This window comes from Eptatretus burgeri, chromosome 7, assembly GCF_056783735.1.
Source record: "Eptatretus burgeri isolate ZD-2024b chromosome 7, Ebu_testis_v1, whole genome shotgun sequence".
Classification (NCBI taxonomy): domain Eukaryota; kingdom Metazoa; phylum Chordata; class Myxini; order Myxiniformes; family Myxinidae; genus Eptatretus; species Eptatretus burgeri.
The window spans coordinates 54,563,659-54,588,516 of record NC_140967.1 but is presented as its reverse complement, the minus strand read 5'-3'; the positions used below and the strand labels follow the sequence as shown (position 1 = coordinate 54,588,516).

The 24,858-nt window shown below is 44.1% G+C and overlaps 1 protein-coding gene across 2 annotated transcripts in view; it reads left to right on the top strand.

The window, feature by feature from the left end:
* The window catches only part of LOC147023289 (glypican-5-like), a 121,295-nt gene that overhangs the window by 72,289 nt on the left and 24,148 nt on the right, over positions 1-24,858 (top strand). For both annotated transcript variants that reach the window (XM_085888536.1, XM_085888537.1), the window contains exons 3-5: positions 1-404; positions 13,502-13,819; positions 13,920-14,035. The exon at positions 1-404 is cut by the window's left edge and continues 15 nt beyond it. In XM_085888536.1, the coding sequence (XP_085744662.1) occupies positions 1-404; positions 13,502-13,819; positions 13,920-14,035 (838 nt within the window). The remainder of the gene's footprint in view (positions 405-13,501; positions 13,820-13,919; positions 14,036-24,858) is intronic.

The following is a 24,858-nucleotide window of genomic DNA, read 5'->3' as shown; positions in this document are numbered from 1 at the left end:
CCTTGCGTCAGGCATGGACCCGAATGAACCAGGCTTTGGAAGAGGCCGAGCCCACGTTGGTAGGCCTGACAGAGAAACCAACAGCAGAGCTCTTCACAGACCTGGCACTCCACGTCCTAGGAAGCCAAAAGCCACCGCCTGCCTCTCTTGCCCGCTTCCTGGATGCCATCTTCCCTCCTCTCTTTGCCCGGCTCGCTGCTGATGCTGAGCCACAAGGTGACAGTGATACGAAGGCCATGGCTGCCGCTGTGGAGGCGACCGATGGTGGTTTCATGGAGTGCCTAAGCGGGGCGAGGGGTGAGGTGGACCCTTTTGGGGAAGCAACCCGCCTTGCTGGAGCACACCTCACCTGGGCTCTGGACATCACACGGGAAATATTGATTTCCTTAAGTCGGGGTGGAGAGGTGATGTGTGTTGTTATGATGAAGATAACATTGAAGCCACATTATGATTGTGAAGCCCTGCTACTTACTTCTGCTACTTAACTTTTTTATTGCCCTGGAAAGTATAAAATATTAACCTCGCTTTACAAACTTTTTACGTACCCCGAAGTTTATCCTTCCATATGAATAGTTTAGTCTTCTCATTATCAGAGTGCTCAATCAACTAAACCAGTGGTTCCCAAAACTTTTTTGGGTTACCGCCCCCTTGGCCCCCAGAGCACTTCCCCCAACGCCCCCTCCCATTCCCTGCATTACATAAAAACTTAAAAAAAAAAAAACTTGATTTATGCTGCACAGTGGAAGATGCAATAGTGCAACTGCAGATTCAAAACAATGACAACTAAATGCACTATTTATTCAAATCTAATTTAAAGCTACAAATAAGCTTACTTCTTTATTTAATAATTTTTTTAAAAAGAACTTGATGACATATTCCAGTAAAACCAACTTTTATAAACTATATAATAGCGTGCATTAGTCGTCCACCTACTTCACTGTTCTCTCAACGTTCAATGAGATGGATGAGCTTGGTGCAGTGATATCAGATTCTCAACATCAGGCTGAAAGTCACTCAGGAGGAGTCTCAGATCCCCACGTTCAGTAACTTGCAGTCTGTTTCATTGCTCGGAAAGAAGTTGGGCGACCACACTGAAACCGCGCTCTACTAAATACAATGTTGGAAAGGCAATAACGAGCATCTTGACCTTTTTCCACAATGCAGGATAGCGTTCAAAAGATTTATTTCTGTAGCCAAATGTCTTGATAGGATTTTTTGACCTTTGGCTTCAGCTCAACACCATTTTGCAGCGAGATCAGTTCTTCCTCCATCCTTCCTGTTTCCTCATTGCAAGTGTCAAGGAATGGATTTATTACCCAGTTTGGAATTTGGATCGAAAGAAGATCCTGAAATTTCTGAGACATGTCTTTGTGTGGCTCATCCAGGTGTGCGCACAATTCGAGGAGTCCCAGTGGAGTCGCGTGAAGTTGCTTGAAGGCTGAGGTGGGTTTCTTGGGACGGAGGCAGGGTGCCTGCCTATCACAGAAAGAGTGCATGGCCGATGAGGGGGAACACTTGGAGATGAGCGATTAAGGGTCGGCTGGAAGCGGGGAGGGAGGGCTGGAGGGATGATTCTGGAATCTTACACGCCTACAAAAGACGCATATGAACATAAAAGGTTTCCTGTTAACAGTGGTGTTGCCAGGTATGAAAATCTGGAGAGGCCAGAAATCTTTTGGGGGCACTCACTCAAAATTGATAATGGAAAATATGAGGTAAGTGTGATCTCGTATAAATAATTTTTACACCCAAAATTCTGGGAACAAATTATAGTCTGAGGGGGCCTGGGCAATGACGAGCAAAGTCAGGGAGGATCGGTGGGTTAGGGTTTGTTCACGCGACATTCTCCTTCTTAGCACTTACGTCAGGGCCCTATATAACCAAAACCATTATGCTTTTACATGTGAGCCTTATCAGTTGTCGAATTGTTGAATTTAGCCTGTCAAATCTTCAGCTGCCCTTGCTTCTGAGCGCCCCCTACCGCCCCCTTTTCCCTTATCGCCCCCTTAGATCCTTCCAACTCCCCCAGGGAGGCAATATCGCCCACTTTGGGAACTACTAAACTGAACTAAAGTTCGAGTATCTTCTCTAAAAAGTTGCTTCGGCTACATAAGAGATCCTACCTGGTCTGTTGAGCTGATTGTCCAAGCAGGGATCATGTTTTAGTACTCGAGACCATCGCAAAAGTAAAAACCGAGATGGGTCAAAACCAGCAAATCTTCTTCTTGTTCATCATCATCATAATCTACCGATGTAAAACACAATGTGTATTTGTCTGCCCCCCCCCCTTCATCAGGACGATTTAAGAAGGGTGTTAAAGGCCAATGTTTTAACACAACTGTGCATTCACCACGTTCTAATTTTCAGGACCAAAAAAAAAAAAACTTTAAAATCATTTTTCATAAAAGAGTAATTATGTCTCTTCTATTGGAATTGTAGACGGAAACTTACAACTGGGCCTCATGGGCAGTGTACAGAAGCATTTTCTTAATTACCAATAAATACAAGGCACATGAAGGTGAAATTAGCTACACATGACGTGTGACATGCACAGAGTAAAACGAGTGTTCATTTACATCTGTAGGGTGTCTATTAAATAAAGATGTAAGCACACCTGACGCTAGGCCGAGGCTTCAGACTTTGGCAAGCTCATGAGGGTGGACTGTCAAAAATGAAACATCCCAGAAGATAAAGCAAATATGGTAACATTTGTACGTGTCGTGTTTTAAAATAGCGCTTCTTGCTACGAACTATTATATCTTCCAGTCTCCTTGAATATCTTGAATAAAATAACTCCAACCCGTCATTTTTGACGGGCTTTTATACGAGTAATAATCATCTTCATTTCCGAGCTGCCTCTCTCAATGGCAATGATTCTTGACCCATCCAATCGAGTTTTACTTGGTGCAGCATTGTTTGCTATCGTTTGTTTGTACAGTTCACGCTACAGTTAAATATTTACAGATACTCTCTGAAATAGGAAGGCAACAGAAGGGTGAGTGGTTAGTGTCTTGCGCACACACACACGCACACACACACACACGCACACACACACACACACACACACACACACGCACACACACACACACGCACACACACACACACACACACTTAGTGTCTTTTCTCGGGACGACCATTATTCAAAGAAAGATGTAGGGATGGTTTCACATGATCATTTCTTGCTACCATGCCTACCTTGTTTGCATACACTTTGCAGGAACATCCCTACATACTTTTACATTTAAAAAAATGTTTTTATGACTTTTACTACTGATAGACAATTGCTCTGTACCTCCTAAAATGTTTCTCTTTCAGGCCATCTCTGATTCCTTTGTCTCTCTCCCTGGATAGTCTCTCTTCCATTTTGACAGGCCTTACACTCGTGGCAGTGGCAGTGTTGTTGCTATGTCAAGAACCCCTTACTGTCTGTCCATTGTGTCTGCACTAACCCTCCAAGCTCCCTGGAAAAGCTCTGGCTGTATATACATCTCCACAACCACAAAATATTTGTCTGTTTGATGGACCATCTACCGAATGATGATGACTTTTTCCAAAGCTGTGCTTCCTCTAATGTGGATAAAATCATCACCATCCATTCCTACCCTTTCCCTCAGCTGGAGTGATTTCAACTGCCTCCATACTAACTCATTGGGTGTTAGCTCTGCAATATAACCAGCCATGGCCTTGCAGCTCAGGTTTTCTGTGACTTGGTGGACCTGACCCAATCTCTAAACTTTCCGACTCAGATTTTTGCAACCGCTACATCTTCCCTCCTTGACCTGAGAATGCCTAACTTTCCATCCACCCTCTACTGTTCAACCTTTTCCACACTTGGCTTAGCTGACCATGTTCTTGTCAAAGCCCATATCTCTGGATATTTGTGAGGAAGCAACCTCAACACCACAGAATATGGCTGTTTGGTCAGGCTAACTGTCAGGACTATAATCTATCCACTCACAAAATGATTGGGCTACCATCTCCACACCATTTAATATTGATTGAGAATACTTTCACACAGGCCTATGAGCTGTGATGCACAGGTGTATCCCAACCTGTCTGTAGCTAGCTTATCCATGTCCTCAGACCGAGTATACTGAATCGAGCAGCTTGCTTTCTCAACAAGGCTAAGATGACTTTGGCCAGCTCCACAAGGCTCACAACAAGTGTGTGTCCATCCTCATGCAGGCCAGAAAACATCATCTTGCAAATCTCAAGGTTGAACTCTCCAACCAGTCTTCTTCCTCAGTCGTTTTTGCACCTTGCAAATCCGTTTCTGGTATATACTCTCCTTCCATCCCCTCCCTTACCTCAAATGGCATCACTGCAGACTCTGCCTGAGATAAGTATCTTGAACATTAAGGATTCTCTCCAGCCATTATCTCTGCTGGGACAACTACATCACAAACCTAGCCTCCAGGGACAGCCACTGATGAGGCATCTTCCATCATTCCAAGTTGTTCCTTAAAATAAGAATTACTCACAGCATACAAGGCTCTTGTCCTTGGCTCAACAGTGTTCATCTCTGCTATGGACTGTAAGAGAGACAGAGACAGAGTCAGATGTGATGCCCCAGCACCACATATATTTCTGACAATCTTTGGGCTCTCACACTTTTAAACCTAGAAAGTTCACAAAACACCTTACCCCATACGGTCTTGAGAAAAAGGGCATGGAAATGGTTTATTGAACTCTTGCTTTGCATTTCCGAGCACGATCTATATTTCTTATGAACCACCATTTTGTCCGAATCTTTATATTCCCAAAAGCTGAGAGCATGAGCGGCAAATTTGAATGATGGAGATGACGTAAAATGATGTAAAATTTTGTCCAAGTGCTGCTAAACTGGAGAATTTTGGAAGTGCCAACAAGGCGATTTGTGTTCGACGGTGTTCAACGATAATACAAAGTACAATTAAATTGAAATAAAAGAAAGGTTTTAAAGGCTGGAGGAAAAACAAAAACTTTTTTTTCGGAAGTTTGCCGCCATTAATGGACCGTCTTTTACACCTTCACTTACTTCTGGCTGTGAGCCAGAGGTCAACAGACGTCTAGGTCGGGCCTGGGGAGTCTGATTCACTGAATCATGGGGTGTGGCGCTGCCTGAACCTGTGTGGGCGGACGAAAGTCTCAGTCTTCAGGTCCTTGGTGCTTCCAGTCTTGCTCTATGGATGTGAGACTTGTTCTGACCAGGGATCTGAGATGGAGACTTAATTCCTTTGGTACCGGGTCTCTTTGGAGAATCGTTGGCTATCACTGGTCAGACTTTGTGTCCAACGAGCGGTTGCTGAGAGAAACTCAAATGAGGTTTGTTACCTGCATAGTCCGTGAGCATCAGTTGCGGCTGTATGGACATGTGGCTCGTTTTCCTGACGCTGATCCTGCTCACTAGATTCTCTCAGCGAGGGAGTCTCGTGAGTGGAGGAGGCCAATGGACTGACCACATTCCTCGTGGTTGCAGCAGGTTGATCAGCATCTCAAGGAGATGGGGATTGGGCCAGGCATCTGCTTGGGGGATGGCCAGACTGAGGCCCCTGGAGTACTGGCAGAAAGTGGATGCAGCACCGCCTGCTCTGGTGCATGCTCCCATACCTGACCTGATCTCTCTCTCACACACACACACACACACACACACACACACACACACACACACACACACACACACACACACACACACACACACCCTTTCATTAGTATAGTAGATAAAACCAGACACATCTGCAACGATTTCTGGCCTTCAAGGCCACAGCCTTTAACACATGAGACTTTTTTTTCTAATTGCATCAACTGACCCCAAGATAGCTGACAGTTTAAAGATGGTCTGTTTTTGTGAGTGAGCGAGATGGCACTTACTTCGGAGGAGCACTACAATGCAGTTTCTCCATGAAATTAGATTCCATTAGATTGATTTTCCTCTGCAATTTTAAATTCTAAATACCTGGAACACCTGCGAGCAGTCTGTAATTAAGAGTTACCACCTGCAAATGTCATTCAATTTTGAATGGCTTGATTGAATCTAAGTGTTTGGATTACTTTAGGTAAGTGATTAAGTGTTGTGTGAGCTGTGGGACCTTGAGAGGCATGGATGGCTTTGGAAGTGTTTTTCGATTTTTGAAAAAAAAAAATGTTCACTGCAATTATTCCTGTTTTTATTTTCTCCATTGCTGACTTGTAAATGCATAATTGCAATTGTTAAATCTCGAGCTCAAACTATGAATGAAACAAAAATAGTCATTGATGTCGTATTTTTTAATTCTTGTTTTTTTTTTTCCTTATTTTTAATTGTTTTCCTGGAATCACATGACCAAACAGGAAAATGTACAACTTTCATGTAATGTCAAGAGTTTCCTCCTCCACGTGGAACTGACTCAGTGTGGAACCTCTGTGAATCAAGGAAACCAAAAAATAGTTCAATTTGTGGCGATTGGCTAACATTGACATCAATTCCAGACTTTGGGATTTGCTTAAGGAATTGGCTAAGAGAACTCTGTGGAATAATGGAAAGATAATCCACCATGAGTCTGGGCAGCGGTTCGATTCCAACGCTTGCTGAGTCAGACCAAAGACTTTTTTAAAAAATTATACGTGCTGCTTCCTCGCTAATGTTCAGTATTTATTGAATCGAGCAAAAATAAACCCCATAGGTTGGCATCCATGGGGAGGAGGAAATTTCTCCTTAATTGCCCAATCCCGTGAAAAGCTATATCATGAGGATGGTGTCACTGGTACCCAGAATTCCCTGGGAACTTATGTCATTTTCCACATGCTCAGTGTTTGTCTCATGTCTGCTCCGATGTTGTTGAATGTACTTGCCTGTTTGCGTGTGGATGATTTGTGTTGCAGATCCTCCACACGCCTTAGGCCTAAGTCACATTTGCTCTACGGCGAGGATACGGCGGCCGTACACCCTCTGAATTGACAGAAACGTGCGGCGGCCGCAGAGTTTCTGCCGTGGCCCTACGCCGTTTGGCTATCTTTTACAGGCCGTAGGGGTCGCCGTGAAATTATAACGCAGAGTTATAACTTTTTTCATTTCTACGTTCACCACAGCAATTCGACAAGCCGAAAAAAAGAACTGGTTAAAAAAAAAAAATGAACCCACTCGTTACCGTCTGTCTGGCCCCACGTTCGCCTTAAGGCCCCCCTGCGGTCGCCTTGCGGGCACCCTGAGGCTACCTTGCGTCTGCCTTGAAAATTCTATGGCCGCCGCAGGGCCCCCTTAAGGTCACCGTGCGACATCAAATCAAAGACATTACGGCAACCTCACGTTTTCGGTCTCCACAATCTCTAAATATGCCGTGCAGCTCCCCGAAAAATATAAACATATGTGACTGCTACATTGTGTGACCGTGGAAATACTGCGGCCTCCGTATAATTGCTAGTGGCCGTAGATTTTGGAGACCCTACAGCCGCCGTGCCAAATGTGACTTATCCCTTAGGCCAAAAAAAAAAAATGTTGCATTGGCGTAACCCGCCCGACCCTAAAAATTCCGCCGACCCTACGTTTTTTTTTTTTTTTGTTTTTTTGCTATCGAAAAATTTTGCCGACCCTATTTTATTGCTATTTTTGTTTTGCTATCGTTTTCAAGTATCTTGTTGATTGCGATCGCGATCGCAAAAACCCGGAAGTGTTTCGGACAGAACCCGCCGACAAAAAGGGTGGTACTCGAGCCGGGGGAGATTTTGGGAGGGATTTATTAGGAAAAAAAAAAAAAAAAAAAAAAGATCCCGACCGACCTACCCTATTTTTCAGTGACCCGTTACGCCAATGCAACATTTTTTTTTTTTTGGCCTTAGACTCTGTAGAAAAGTAATTAATTAATTGTTGTTGCTTGGTGCTTAATGTGAGCCCTACCCTGGAAGGCAGAACAATTCAGAATTTTCAAGCCATCATCCCGATTCAAAATTTACAGAATTCAATCATCATATTAGTTTGTGTAAGCCTAAATCAGTGAGAAATAGTTTCAAATGGCTACTTCTAGCCCAATGGTCAGCAACGTAGGGCACGTGTGCCATGAGTGGGCACGCAAGATGATTTTGAGCAGAATGCACAATAAAGCTCGCATCAACGGCGAAGAAACTAAGTTGAAAAAAATAACCCAATTAAAAACTATGCTTGACTGCTCTGTCGATCTCTAAAAAAATAAGCAAAAAGAAAACAGGAGCTTTCATTGGGTAGCATAATTAGTCTAAATTATGCTACCTTATGAAAGCTCTTTGACGTAGACAAAACAAATTTAAATTGGTTTATTTATTACATTACGTTCGTGGGTCCAGCCAATCTTGATTCACAGGAAATCTCACGATAAATGCCACTGATCATATGGGGTTTTTTTTGGACAAAATGGCGGTTCCTGAGAAAGCAAAGTTTGATGTTCACTCACTTCAGCCGTCCTGGAGAGACGAATACGGATTTGTTCAAAATAAAGACCGCATTGTTTGTACTCTTTGTTGTGAGAGCATTGTTTGCCGCACATCAAGTATCCAATGACATTTTCAGACTAAGCATGAGAAACACTTCAAGGATGACGCAACAAGGCTGAGTCAATCAAACGGGCCATAGCGAGGTACGGAAAACGATGCAGTGCAAACGCCTGTGTCAGTAACAATCAAGCCACAGAGGGAACTTACAAAATCGCACAATGCGTTGCAAAACATGGAAAGCCAGTTACAGATGGGGAATATATAAAAGAGGCTTTTCTCAGGTGTTCAGATGTTTTCTTCAATGGTTAGACACAATCATCTCCAGAATCAAAGACGTACCTGCGTCTGCCAGTCAGTGGAGAGGTGTATTAGGAAAATGGCTGAAAAAGTTAACAAATAACAGACAGTGGTGTTAAAAGATGCAGTGGTATTTAGTATCACGCTGGATGAGAGTGTGGATATAAATGATGTACCGTGGTTAACAGTTGTGAGATACCGTGACTCAGATGAAGTTCGACAAGGGCTATGCTGCCTAAAAAACATGCACGGCACAACAACAAGGGAAGATACCATGAAAACTTTGTTATTCGTTTTAAGGAAAGAGGAAATGACAGAAAATATTTTCTGTGACAACAGACACACAGTACATACATACATTGGGAGCATCCACTTTCCACCAGTACTCCAGGGGCCTCTGCCTGGCCATCCCCCAGGCAGATGCCTGACCCATCCCGATCTCTTTGAGATAGGACATTACAGGCAGCCACCCGAAGGGACTGCCTCAAGTTAACCTGAGGAGACCACTGTCTGGTGAACGACACCTCAGCACCACTCCAAAACACACTACAGTGTGTTTTGTGGTGGCTGGAGTGCAAACCCTGTCACTAACCTCCTCAGGAAGGTAACCAACTTGCAGGAGGATATCCGCAGATGCAGTTGGCAGTAGATATGAATGGCTGTTGGCTCACAAGGAGCTCTTCCGCCCTTTGGCAGGTTTTGTATTTAATCCTGCTGGGTGTCCATATCCATACACCCTCCTCACCAGGAAACCTGGTGGGGGTGCCGGTTTAGTCACCGCCACTTAACTATGAACAGGTTAGTGTGGGTTTTACATGATACACGTAGCAAGTCAGACATCTGATCTGGCCTGGCTAACCTCACGATCAGGGTTGGGTTCCACCATATCGGCTGGGTTGCTTTGTGCCGTCTATTAGTGCGGCACAACGCAGGGCTCTCATCCTCAAGCGATCCCCCAACCCCAGCCTCCTCGTAGCCAGTTACAAGTGCCCACCACTATGCCCAGCGGTATTCTAAAAGTCCCAGTGTTGGGATCACACCATGAGTCAACACATCCTAAATCTAAAATCATATATTAAATGTGTTAAAACTTTTAAAATATGGTTATTTTGATGACTATAATTTTGATAACATTTCCTGTATGAGCCTAGGTACAATAGCTGACTTGATTTCTCACCCATTATCTAAGCGTAGACGCACAATGTGTTGTGACAACAAATGCACAAATCCCCTCACCGTGCTATGGTCGGAAAACGGAGGGGATTTGTAAAGATCATTGAGGATCAAATTGGCCACCTGACGGTAAATTTTCATTGTATTAATTATTCATCAAGAAAGTCTATGTGCCAAGATTTCTAATTCTGAGTTAATAATGTGATGACTGCAATGGTAAAGATAGTGAATTTTCTTGTTGCTCGATCTGCTTTGACACACATGCAGTTTCCAGCTCTGCTTGAGATGTACAGTGCACCCAAGGACATTCTTCTTCACAGCATTGTCTGTTGGCTCAGCCATGCGAAGGTTTTGGCATGCTTTGTGGACTGTCTTGATGTATTCAAGATCTTTTTTGTCAGAAAAAGGTCAAAACTAACCCGAACTGGTTCATGACAAATGGGTCGCACAACTAATGTCAAGAACTGACATCCATCCATCTATCCATTTGGACCATACTCTGTGCAGAGCGTCGGTGATGCCTAAACAGTCTCCTTGGTTATTGGGCACAATCCTGGACAGGTCGCCCCTCCGACACAGGATATCAGCAAGCTTGTACTCATTTTGCGGACCTCAGAAGGATGACAGGCTGAGTCAATCCCACCTGGTATTAATTCAACAGCCAAGGGGGATTTGAATTCAGGACCCTAGGATCCCAAACCCACCACTCTAGCCATTAAGCCAACACTAGGCATACACTGACATCACCACACATCAAAACAAACTCGACCCGTGTCTTCTACAAGGGTGCAGGTCAAACTGTTGTGGGTCTTTTTAAAACATGGAAGGCATTTCTTGGGAAACTTGCCACTTTTTTCTCAAGACATTGATACCTTGACCATCCGCTATTTGCAATATCTTAAAGAACTATTGACACATTGCACCGTCAGTGTTGCGGAGATTGGAATGTATATGCAAGAACTCGCATCAGAATTTTTTGTCATATTTCAAGATTTCCAACATTTTGACCCGATGTTTTCCTTTCTAATTAAACCAGACATCTTTAATACCAGCGATATGGATTTGACATAGCTGGTGTTGGCTTCATGGTTAGGGTGGTGGGCTTGGGATCCTAGAATCCTGAGTTCAAATTATGCTCAGCTGTTGAATTAATACCAATTGGGGTTGACTCTGCCTGTCATCCTTCCGAGGTCAGCAAAATGCGTGCCAGCCAGCTTGCTGGTATCCTGTGTCGGAGTGGCGACCCGTCCAGGATTGTGCCCAAGAGCCAAGGAGACTGCTTAGGCGGCACTAACGCTCTGCACAGAGTATGGTCCCAATGGATGGATGGATCAGAGCTGAAACTAGATCAAAGAGAGGTGGCTCAACATCAGGAACTCACAAACGTGTGCTGGGTGCCACACAAGTTCCAAATGATCCTCAAATCTGGAAACAATTCCTTTCCTATTCAAGTAATAAGGAAGAACTGTTTGAGTACCTCTCTCTGGAAGCAAGTAAGGCCGGATACCATGATATGATGACAGACATCTTCCGGTGACCTTAATGACGGTGTTCTTCATGTTGGTCCTGGCGACATCATGATCAATACCTGTAATCGTGAGGAAGCTGATACGCGTATCGTCGTACATCTTATGGCTGCTGCTAGGACGTGCCAATCTCTTTTCATCCAGACTGGTGACACAGATGTCCTTGTTATTGCCATTGCTCAGCTGGCTACTACTGACTGAATCTACCCCAGTGTTGAACTCTGGGTGGCCTTCAAAAGAAGCAAGGACACCGCCTTCCTGAAGGTGAATGCTATCAGCCACTCTCTTGGACCAAAACGAACCAGAGCTCTTCCCTTCTTTCATGCCATCTCAGGCTGTGATGACATGAGGAGCCTAAAATTGAAGGGGAAACGGATGTGGTGAAATGCCTGGCAAAGGGTTACTGAAGCGACAGAAGCTCTTCAGAGTGCCACAGATCAGCCATTTGCAGAAACCAGCAAAGAACGCCAAACTCTCCTGGAATGGATGGTTTGCAGCATATATGATCCATCGGCAAAAATGGGCAGTTCAATAAACGACCTCTTCTCCCTGAAGAGCTGCGATCTAGAGCGGGTTCCACCCATGCAGGATGCATGGCGGCTTCACATTCGGAGGGCAGTATACCAAGCTGCTCTGTGGGCCACAAGTCATCAGCCCATCATGGATCAGGACCCTCTTCAGCTTGAATGGAAGAAGGAGAGTGAGGATGGTGGACAGGTGCCCATCTTGACCACAATCAGGACGGCTGGGGAGGTCTTTGAGGTAGATGTAACCTGCAGTTGCCGTGGGAAATGTCTATCGGACAAGGGCGGGAAGTGCTCTTCCTGCCGGGCCCAGCTCAAGTGTACAAGATGCTGCAAGTGCATTTGTTCTTTAGTCTCCACCAAGCAAGGGTTCATCATTTATTTCTTACTGAAATCATTTTGTCATTTTCTTCTCAATAAAATACAAAAGAATGAATGGTAAAGGGAGACTCCAGCACTAAATACTCACAACTACAAAGGTATGTCCTTGTGACAATGTTTATACATTTATTTGGAGGAATATGGGTGTACGTATGTATAAATGTGAATCAACAATTTACAACTGTTTCTGTATTTTTGGAGAAATATATCAGTTAGTGCTAGATTGGTTAGACTCTGTTAGAGGGTGGGGTCTCCATGGACTATCCATTTTTAAGAACTGAATTTGATACGTTGTTTGATGTTTGTTTGTTTTTTGGAGGAATTAGCATATTGAAAGTCATGCTGACCATTGTGAAGATCATGTTTGAGGTCACTGATTCATGCACCGATGAATTTCTCTTAAAAAGTAGATATTATTTAATGTGTCACACACAGGGTTTCTTGACAGCTGTTGCCAGACTAGGGATAATGGGAACACACCCCCCTCCCCAACCCCCTTGGGAGGGGTGGGGTGGGGTTCTCATGGGGGTACGTATGTGAGTATACTTGCAGTGAATGTGTTCTACAATTGTTGTGGACCAAACAGACTTTCAACTGACACCAAAATGAACATTCTTCATTGATAAATAGCTGAGTTGCATCAGATAGGCTTGACAGCCACGTGCCCCCCCCCTTCAAGGGAGGTGTGTGAGCAGCGTAGTCTGATGAAAATTGGCACACGTAGCTAAACCTGCTCCTCAGACCCCAAACTAGTAGAAAATGACCAAATATTGCTTCTCACAGAGTGTGCCAGACACTTCAGGTTTTTGACCCCACTATTAGTATCATTGACATAAATGGTGATAACAATCAATGTTTCGACCATGAACTCTGAACGAAAAATAGAAATTAAGTATCCTCCCCCCCACGGTTGCATACATAATAGATTGCCCTTCCTTTACATGCCTTCTGTACAAAAAGGTCACCCAATGAGGTCTGACTGTGCAGGTGCTTGTGTCTGTCTATGTCTATCTACTCGTGACTTATCAAATTTGGTTGATTCCATTACCCTACTAGTACTAGCAATATACTTCTTCATTCATTTGCTTTTCTTCTAAGTGAAGCTACGTCCCTCTTATATCATCCTCGGACCTCAACACGTTTTAGTCTCACATTCTCCTCCTTTTCTCGCCCTCACAGCTCATGAACTTGACCGAGTCTGCCCCGCTATCAGTCTCCTGCTCCCACGCACTTCTCCGCTCTCTTTACTGCCAGCATTGCCGCGGCCTAACCCTCATCAGGCCTTGTTCTGGACTTTGCCTCAACACCATGCGTGGCTGTCTCTCGGGCTTCTCCGAGGTTTCCCCACACTTCAAGTCTTTTGCCGGAGCATTGTCTGAAGCGGCCTCCTCGTTGTCTATTCCACAAGGGATTCGCGCAGCTCTGGATGCCTTGCCTCAAGCCATAGGCGAGGGCGTGAGGCTAGCAAGAAGTGATGCCAGCAGGCTAATCAAAGAGGTAAGATCTACAGGTGACCTTTTAACTCACAAAATATATCTGAACATCGGTGAAACGTACCAGTGTAAAGTGTATCTTAATGTTGATATATCTGTGTCAGGTGAGCAGGATGTGTAAAGCTCCCATAAAGAGCCACATGCATGTGGAGAGGTCCAAAAATTCTACAACCGCGCCAGTCACTTCAGCAATGGCTGAACAACTGACCAGCGAGCTGAGGTAACATTGTGTCGCTACAAACACCTTTCCTTGGTTGATTGAAATGGTCTAAAGATGAGATCGAAATAAGAATTTGTCCATTTCCCCGGTTTGGCCCCTTGTGGCCAAACTGGGGGTCGTAGGAGCAAAATATGCAACAAATGACGTACAATAAGTCATCGGGCTGGCTTTTCCGCACACAATATTGAATCTGAGCTCTTCAATCCCCTTACTTCCCATCTCCTCCCAAACATTTCCCTCTCCTCCCACACTCTTCCACCCCCTTTGTCTTGCCTCTCATAATTGCTTCCTCTTATTTTCTCAAATTTAATTTTCACAATATATAATAATAAAGAAATCATTTCCTCCCCCCTCCGCACATACACGCATCATAAATAGATGCCCCTTTTATAGAAACTGCACACTACCATTTTTGCTGATATGATTACACTGGTCTGCGTCATTTCAGAGGTCGAGGTTTTCTCAACGGTTCTTATATGCTTTTTGCATGCTGAATTTAGAAATGTATCTAATTTCGCTAAATTTTAAGGAAAAAAAAAATCAAAATTTATATATATTTTAATTAGGATTTTTTTTATTCAAAATCAGACTTACATTGACAGAAAATGTACAAACTATATATAAAATGACGCACAAGTACCGTTAATGTGAAACTCAACATTAAAAAGACGAAGGAAAACAATTAATGCGGAATAAATGGCTTTCGCAAAGATTTTCGTCTGTGTTTCGCATCTGTAACATCTCTCTTGAGGCACCAACGGTAGTCTGCAAGCAAGTTGACATCCCATCGGCCCTGGTACCTCTCTTCCATCACTCGAATATCCTGGTGAAACCGTTCTCCATGCTCCTCGCTGACATCACCACGGTTTTCCGGAAAGTAGTCTAAATGCGAGCTGAGAAAATGCATCTTTATGGACATGCGTGCACCAAGAACCTGGAAGTTCTGCAGGAGCCCTTCCACAACACATTCATACTCTGGACTTCGGTGATTGCCCAGAAAGTTCGTCGCAATCGATTTGAATGAGAGTCAGGCATTCCTCTCATTGCTCTCCATACTTTTGTCAAATTTAGGATCTTTCATAAGCTCCCTGATCTGATGGCAATCAAAAATGCCTGCTTTCAGTTTGGCCTCACTTACGCGAGGAAATTTCTTGTTCAGGAAAGCGAAAGCTCGACCTTCTTTGTTCAGTGCTCTGACAAAATTATTCATAAGTCCAAGCTTGATGTGTAGTGGCGGAAGTAGAATCTTCTGAGGATTCACAAGAGCGTGTGGCACAACGTTGTGGGAACCTGGTTCCAGGCCAGATCTTTTTGGCCAGTTGCGTTGTACATAGTGCTGCTTGTCTGCTCGGCTGTCCTACAGACAGAGAAAGCAGGAGTATTTGGTGTAGCCGCCTTGTAGACCCAGCCCCATGGACACAACCTATAAATAATAAAGAACACATATTTGTTTTAAAATTTGTTATTCCAGTTTATTAAATATATATATTTTAATCCATGTTAAGAATATTTCAATAAATAAAGTAGAAAAATATATGTAACTAGGTTGACACCAACATACCTTTAGGTCTTCACAAATCATCAATTGTGATCTTTGTACTTCAAAGCAGTTAGCAAATGCTCCATGTTACTATAGTTCTCAGTCATCTGTACTGAGTTACCCACCGGACCAGATGCGATCTTGTTGCCATTGAAGAGTAGTACTGCTTTCAAGCTTCTACTTGAGGAGTCGATGAAGAGCCACCGTTCTGTAGGATCATACGCTAAACCCATAGCTGCAATGAGGCCGGTGATGTTGCTACAGTAAACCAGAGAAACTTCATCGTCCAAACTAAAATATTCTCGAAACTCTTCTTCACGGCTGCGGTACCAGGAGAATGTAGTTTCAGGAGCAAACAAACAATTTTCACGAAGTCGTGACCCGAGCAACTGAGCAGATTTTTTGGACAAACACAAATCTCGTGTCAAATCGTTCAACTCCGCTTGGCTAAAGAGTTTGGGTTGACTTGTCTCGCCCGTAGATTGATATGTACCAGATATGTTACCATCTTCCATTTGTTCATCGGAATCGGATGCCGAATGCCTGCAATTTTCGGGCGGTGCTGGAATTTGGAATTCCTGGTCCATGAGGCACTGGTTTAATGGCACATGGCACGTCTGGATACTTTAAGTGTTGCTTGTTTTTTCGATTTATGCCTAAAATGAAAGAGATAGACATACCGTCAAGGGGGTGACATGATATATAAAGTTAAACAATTTAGAATGTTTGGGAATTTATTAAACATAAAGTTAAACTCAAACAAAATTGATAAACTCACCTTGTAGGTTTGTCATACAGAAATAACAGTCATGAGTATGATCTCTTCCCTCCCTCCACACCATTGGGATACCAAAAGGCAGACACTCAATCTTCTTATGGCTCCAGCGCCGCAGACTCTCAACGCACATTTTGCAGCATATGTGAGGGGCAAAGGCTTTGTCCTGGTCACCAAGTTTTATTCCAAAGTATGCGTGATAGCTTTTCTTTACAAAACGTGTGATGTGAGACTGCCAGTCTGGCATGGTCACTTTACCACAGATATAGCAGAACTTGTTTGGATCATTCTTGCACTTTCGATTCATCATGAATCACAGTAATGTTATAGTAAGGAGGACACTACGCAGGACGTACTGCCACTCACGTGCACCTAAGTGGACAGCTCACACCAGACTGAGCCACGCAGCTGCTGGAGCGACTGAAGTTGGGTGTTGCCAGAAACAACGATTTATCTATATTTTTCTGAAATTGAAATGAAAGTAATTGAAAAGCCACTTTCTTCCACATTAAGTGTACTTGTGTGTCATTATATGTAATGGTGCGTGCCCGTAGGTGCGTGCCAGTATGTGCAGCTTCGTTCATTCGCTCTCGTAAATGACGACTGGATTGGGGCATTTTTTCAATTAGATCAGACCAACCGTACCATAAATGGCCATAACTTGGGAAACATACTCAGGTCCCCAGCGTCAATTGTGACGTCATATCAAATGAAGAAGAAGAAGAATTGTGACGCCCCCTCTCTCCCCCTCTCTCGTCCCCCCTCTCTTGAATTGTGACACCTCTCTCTCTCTCTCTCTCTCTCTCTCTCTCTCTCTCTCTCTCTCTCTCTCTCTCTCTCTCTCTCTCTCTCTCTCTCTCTCTCTCTCTCTCTCTCTCTCTCTCTCTCTCTCTCTCTCTCTCTCTCTCTCTCTCTCTCTCTCTCTCTCTCTCTCTCTCTCTCTCTCTCTCTCTCTCTCTCTCTCTCTCTCTCTCTCTCTCTCTCTCTCTCTCTCTCTCTCTCTCTCTCTCTCTCTCTCTCTCTCTCTCTCTCTCTCTCTCTCTCTCTCGCCCCCCTCCTCTCTCGCCCCCCTCCTCTCTCGCCCCCCCCTCCTCTCTCGCCCCCTCTCTCTGTAAATGTATTCACAAATGTCTACCAAGCACAACAATTAATTCAAACCTTGGGGGAAAAAACAGCTTTCAAACCCTTGGGGAACAGCTGTTTCCCTTGGGAAAATTCAAACCTTGGAATTAATTAATAATTTGAACAATTCATTTAAACCTTGGGAAAAAACAGCTTTCAAACCTTGGGAAACACTTGGGAAACAGCTGAAACAGATGAAAAACAATATCAAACCTTGAAAAGGCACAAACTCAGGTCCCCAGCGTCGATTGTGACGTCTTACCAAACGAAGAAGAATTGTGACGTCGATCGTGCAAAAAACAAAAAATTAAATAAATAAATATTAATTGTGACGTCATAGCACCGTGTCCTGTCATTGGTCGACAGATAAATGGCCGTAACTTGGCAACCGCTCTTCCAATTGATATCAAACCTTGAAAAGGCACATCCGCGGGTCCCCAGCAATATTTGTGGCACGTTTATCAGATGAGACCGTCAATCGTGCAAAAAAATAAATAAATAAATAAATAAATAAACAAACATTAATTGTGACGTCATTCATGATGTCATAGCACCGTGTCTTGTCATTGGTTGACATATAAATGGCCGTAACTTGGGAACTGCTTATCCGATTAATATCAAACCTCGAAAAGGCACATCCGCGGGTCCCCAGCAATATTCCTGGCAAGTTTCAATCAGATCGGACTGTCAATCGTGCAAAAAAAAATAATAAGAATAAATAAATAAACATTAATTGTGATGTCATAGCACCGTGTCTTGTCATTGGTCGACAGATAAATGGCCGTAACTTGGGAACCGCTTGTCCGATTAATATCAAACCTTGAAAAGGCACATCCGCGGGTCCCCAGCAATATTCCTGGCAAGTTTCAATCAGATCGGACCGGTGGTCGTCGAGAAACGGCGGTCGCAGACAAACAGACGGACACACACACACACACACACACACACACACACACACACACACGCACACGCACACGCACACGCACACACACACATTGCTGGAATTATAGATAGATAATTTGTACATTTTCTGTCAATGTAAGTCTGATTTTTAATTTTAAAAATGCTAATTAAAAAAAACAAAAATTTTGATTATTTTTTTTTTCCTTAAAATTGAGATAGGAAATTGAGAAAAACTTGACCTGATTGAGCAAAATTAGATACATTTCTGAATTCAGCATGCAAAAAAACATATAGGAACTGTTGAGAAAACCGAGACCTCTGAAAAAAATATTTCAAATGCAGCCCAGTGTTATTCAAGGAGAATAGAGGAAACATCAAACAGATATAGGACAGCCCATGAGGTGCTGATGAGAGTAAAGAGCAGGACATGGCGTTGCTGCACAGATCGGAGACGAGAGTGACCATCAGGGAACGTTGCTACCCATCCTCTACAAGGAAGGTGAATTGAGATCATTCTCGAAGCTTTTAACCAGACGGTGGTTGAATTGGTTCGACCGTCCGCTCTGAGCCTGGGAGGCCAGTGGTTCGAACCCCGGCCGAGTCGTACCCAAGACTTTAAAAATGGTGCGTGCTGCTTCCTTGCTTGATGCTCAAATTTTAAAAGGATCGAGCATGGGCAAGCAACCTTCGGTTGGCAATACTAGTGCAGGATTTGATGGGCCTCGCGGCCTCTATCAGCGTTGAAGCCCTTTGCGAGGGAACTGATGTGATTACTATTATTTCCTGAGGATTGTTGACCAGAATCAAATTGATTTCCACAGGCTTTGTGATGGCACATTCTCAGCATGTTGTCAATATCTCAACATCTTGATTTCCTTTTCTGGGTATAGGATGCATGAACCAGATTCTGTTGTTTTTAAATGCAGCCAACCCTTTAATAGATCTTGGTCACCACAGCTGTGATGATTTTGCCTTGCCATCTGGCTCTGGTGCTTTTGCCTGCATTGGTCAAAGTTTAATACCAACTTTAAGATCATGGGTTTTGAGGGTGCAGCTGTTGTCCTTGGATGGCTAAATGGCTGTATGTAACTCAAATCTGGCTGGTGTGGGTTCGATTCCCATGACTACTCGCTCTCGCCAACCCGTAATTGAAACGTGTGGAGTGCATCCTGAATCATACCCCAACATGAGTTGAGTCCGGCCTTCATCCTGCAGTCGACCGACGTAGGCATGGTTTATAGTTGTCTGTTAAGGTCTGACTCTAGAAATAAACTTCCATTGGTTTATCGGTGAAAAGGATCACCAGTTTGATCAATGTTGGTTTGATCACACCGCTATGTAGGAGAGAGGTGGTGTTTTATTAACGCACTAACATCGTAATATGTGTACACATCAATGTAGTTTTGTATGTACTAAGCCTACCGTGTAACTCTACTACAATGATGCAAATGTTGGGACACCAAGGAAATATGTCAGGTGCTAAACTTACAACCGTTTGTCAATTTGTAAAAGTGTTTCACGAGCATTTTGAAACAAATTATGGAGGTAGATATCACCTACCTTAATATCATTTGCAGGTTTGATGGTAGATTATGGTATAACTCTAGTCTTTCTGGGACAACAAGTGTAAGATGTGGCTCTGAATGGGCCACTGTTTTCATTATCATCCTCCTCGAACCAATTCCTAACAGACACAGTAGCGTAGCAGGGTGGATTAGCATGCTGGTAGATACAAGGGCCCTCACCAGAGTATTGCATCAAAGCAGGTGGTGCGACATTGTCCAAAATGTTACATTAATACACCTTTGCATTGTGGGGAAAAACATGCATATGCAGATTGGGGGGATTCATTTGAATTCTTGGTATGTTGTGCCAATGCTATCGACAATACGGCGTACATTTAAATCTTCTTGCATTTAAATAGTTGTTCAAATGTTTCTTCTTATTTGTATTTTTTTAATTTCTCCTATTTGTTACTTCTGCCGCCGAAGGTGGACAGAGGTTACGTTGTCATGCCCGTCTGTCTGCCTGCTCTGAGCAGGATATCTCAAAAAAATTTAAATGGATTCAGACGAAATTTGGTGGACAGGTTGGGTGTGTGGCAAGGACGACTTGATTTGATTTTGGTCAAGATCCAAAAACATATCTGGATGAGAATTAAAAAAAAAATTTTTAAAGTGATTCTTCACTATTGAGACAGAGGGCCAAAAATGATGTATGGCTAGATATATCCAAAAGCTGTGGGCGGATTATGACAAAACTTGGTGGATGAATTGAATAGGTGACAAGAACAAACTGATTCGATTCTGGTGTGTGATAATGGTCAGGATGCAGATCCGGCCGATCAGTTGGATGCAAAACGTAAACTGGACAGCCTGGCGGAGGTATGCGCTCTTCCGTTCTGGTGTTGTAAACGTATTATTTATTTAAACTTATCTTGTACATGTCGCATTCTGAACCTTTGCCTTTTTGGAAAAGAAAAATCTTGGCTGTGCTGTTGCATTTTCCTCTCAGCGGATCTTGCAATGTTGTGATTACATTCTAAATGTTTACACGTGTTTATTGATGGACATTGAGAAGGGCTGGCAGGATAGCCTGGATCTATGTGCACTTGCTGCATTTTAGCCATCTCGCATGGGTTTGGATCTCGACCCAGCTACAAACTGTCATCCTGGTGTTTCGCAGGCAGGGCGAGGCATCAGTGTGCATGTCATCCATCAGAAGGATGTTAAAAGTTGGAGGACAAATCTACTAGCACTGGTCATTGGTGGGCATTCAAGATCCAACGGTGTCTTTCGTGATGAGAAGGCATCATCGCCGGCACCGTGAGCAAATTACAAATCCCTGCCAAAACTCTCTCGCCATTGTGTACATGGCAATACCCCCAAGGTAAGGAGAGTTGAGTGTGACCTTCATCCTGCAGTAGACTGAAAACAGGTTTGTGATTATGATAATGATTTGAGAATCCAGTGGAACATTGGAAAAGTTTGTTCCTTTGAACTTTGAAGGGTTTTGTGGAAAATAATTTTGTTTGTCTTTGCTAAATCATAAACACCGACAGAACTTCTTTTTTTGAAACAACATCAAGAAACAAAAATGATTCGGCTTTCAATAAGCAAGCTCAACATAGAAGTGAAAGCAGCAATAAGTAATGGAGGAATGGAGTGAGGACAGGACATCAAAATCTGTAGACGAGGTGTCATTATGAATATTAAATAACTAATATCAGGAAATTAGTTTGGTGTGCAACACCGATTCATGATATCGGTGAATATCGGGCCATAATTGGAGCATAATCACCTGTGCTTGCTTTTTTGGATGCTATGGTCCATGGTCAAATCCAACAAACTGTCGATCTGGTTTCGACGCAGATAAAAAAAAAAAAAACGCTGCAGTATTGAGCACATCCTTCCGAGAGGAAATTATGTGTCAACTACCTTGTCTGAAATCATTACCTGAACGATTCCTTTTGCACAGATTTCAAGTGCATACTTGAACTGTTCCTGTTCTGCAGCAGCTGAAATGCCGCCCTCTGCCACCGACATCCCAGCTTGCATACACAGGCCCCTTAACTATCCATACCTGGATGCTTTACCATCTTGTTCAATCCAGTGGAACAGTTCATTAGAATAGTTACATCATCATGATGATATGCCGGTGCTTTAGGCAGAAGATAATATTTCCAGAGTTGAATTAGGGTTGAGTTCAAGTGATGAAAACGTGTTCATTCATATTTCCCTGCAGCTGTTGCATGAGACGTACAAGATGCTCTGCAAAGCAATGTTGGGATAAAATGTGAAAGCTAAAATTTTTGTACAAGGAAATGAAGGACCACTTGGAAAGCCATATGAGGGTATCACCAGAAGCAATCCGGTGTAACAGGATAAGTCGCCCCCTGGACAACTTCCCCCCTGGGGGGGTACTTGTCCTAGGATAAGTCTCCCCCCTCCCTGGATAACTTGCTCCCCTATGGCCAAAAATAGATTTATACTAAAAATATATACCTCTCTAATCAGGTATTGATTATTCTGGGGGGGGGGAGCAAGTTATTCCGGGTGGGGGGCGACTTATCCTAGGACAAGTACCCCCCCAGGTGGGAAGTTGTCCAGGAGGGGTAGTTAAACTGTTACACCGGTGCTCCGATAAACTTGGTGGATGAGTTGTATGGGCATCTCAAGGAGATGGAGATCGGCCAGACATCTGCCTGAGGGATGGCTAGACGGACGCCCGTGGCGGAAAGTGTACTGGTGGAAAGTGGACGCAGCGACGCACTGCGCCGGCGCATGCTCCCATACCCGACCTGACCTGATAAACTTGACGCCATCTTTGGGGACAGGCCTGTGACAGCTCGCAGTGTGTACGTACGGTTCTCCAATCATGTCACCCGCTGCCTTGTAAGGAATTGGAAAAGGTCAGCTCGGTTTCACGACTCAGAGCAGCTACACCCCTTGGAATGGAATACTTCACAGTGTGAATGGGTCATTCCACTATGTGCTGGCATTTTAATAAGAATGTCAGAAACCTCACATTAACTTAACCAAGAGTAGATGGTTATATTGTTGCGGAAATGGCCCTTAGTGTGTTATTAAATATAGGATTAGCCCAGATTCCCCCTTAAATGCATGTTTAGTCAGGTTGTTTGGTAATTGGACGTTACTTGTGTGTCGGGAGGTGTAGCAGGCTGTCCAGTGTTCGTACAGTGGTGGTGGACCAGAAGGTGCCCAGCTTATTTTTCCTTCCCCTCTCCGAACTAGCCCCGCCCAGCACTCTGAGAGTGTCGGTTGGCGAGACGGGTCAGCAGCCGATTGGTGGAGGGCAGGTGCAATCTCGAGCGATGGACCAATCACGGGTCCCCGGGGGAGTGTTCAGAGAGCGAGCGCCGGGAAGGCAAGAGAGAAACGGCTAGTGGGGGGTCATGATCTGCTGTGTAAGGGACGGCTGTGTCTGTCTGCGATCTTCTTCGTGAAAGAGGCAGGAGGAACTGCATGAGGGGAGTTGGCGATCAAATTTTATGAGGAGATCCTCGACAGGTTCATCCGGAGTCCAGTGACAGAGCCTCTGACTGTCCCTACTCACGGCATGGCTCGACACGTCTTGTAATCCCGTCGATCCGCCTGCGGAGCCCAACACCCCGATTTGGCCTGATCTGATGAGCAGGCCAGGCCTGGATTTGTATGCTGGACCTTGTGAAAAGCCAGCTGGAGCACACCGTGGATCTTCCGCTCTTGTGCCGTCGACCTTACGGGGGCTGAACGCGCTGAGGCTGCGTGCGTGGGAGGTGCGACAAAGGGACGACACCGCCATTTTGCCACGCGGCGTGTTCGAGCTGAGTGCTCGAATCCGTTGACATTGGCTTGTCACGAGCCGCATTCGTGCCTTTGACACTTTTCCTCTCGTCCATGAGGCATCACCAAGTACTCTGTGTCTTGTCTGCATGTTGTCTAAGGTTTATCTTGCTAGGGTTCCCTTCGAAACCCGTAATCCGTAGCTCCCTAGTTTAGAGTGGGTTATAGATTAATTATAACGTTCGTGAATGTTTTGCTTGTGTCGTGTTCCCCAATGTGTCCCCGATAAATCTGGTTGATTCATATGAAAGTTGCCGCATTGACTTTATTCGTGCCGTGCTGAGGAACAATTGTTCGATTTGTATTTAAAACCAAAATGGTTACGGACTGTGGTAGACTTCGCTCGGTCTCTGACAAACCCAGTCTGTAACCGGGGTCTATTTCCCCAACTGGCAAGGCACAGGTGTATTTTGGTATTGTGATCTGAGGCGTGTAACCCGAGACCTGTGCCGAGTCAGCCGGCGTTATAACCCCGGAGACGGCGGTGCTGTTAAGTGACGCCGAATCTTCAACATTTGGCAGTCAAGAGTAGGGTTTTTCAACAGAATGGATTTTGACGCAACATAGCAAAAGGAACATCAGAAAGAGAAGGAAGAAATGCTTATATATCAGGGGTAGGAAAGAATGCAGGAATGGATAAAATCGATATAGAAGCAAAATGTTGGGGTTGGGAGGGTGGTTTAATGGGTGTATAAAAGATCATGGTTTTGGATGGGTGGTAATCTGAGATGGTGGTGAACAGCTGTCTTGAAGACTCTGCACCTGCTTCCCCCTCCGCTTGTTCATTCATCACTTCCAGCCCTTTTCATTGATTGACCTCCTACAGGCAGGTTTCCATCTCTGCTGCCTTAACACACTGGTCATGGGCAGCTGCATATCCTGAAACCAGAGTGAAATTGCCAAAATGATCATATCCATGTTGTCTGGCTTGTGTGCTGAGGATTCCAGGCAAAGGCAAAGTTAAAGATGTTTGCACGAAGAGTGTATGAAACCCATTTCATTCACTTATGAAAGCGTTCAAAAAGTAATTAATGTTGTTTCATTCTTCCTTCTCTATCCTTTGTTTTTCTTTCCCACTGCTCTTCCTTAAATCCCTTACCCAACACCTTTTTTTCCTCAACACTAATTACTTTCATTG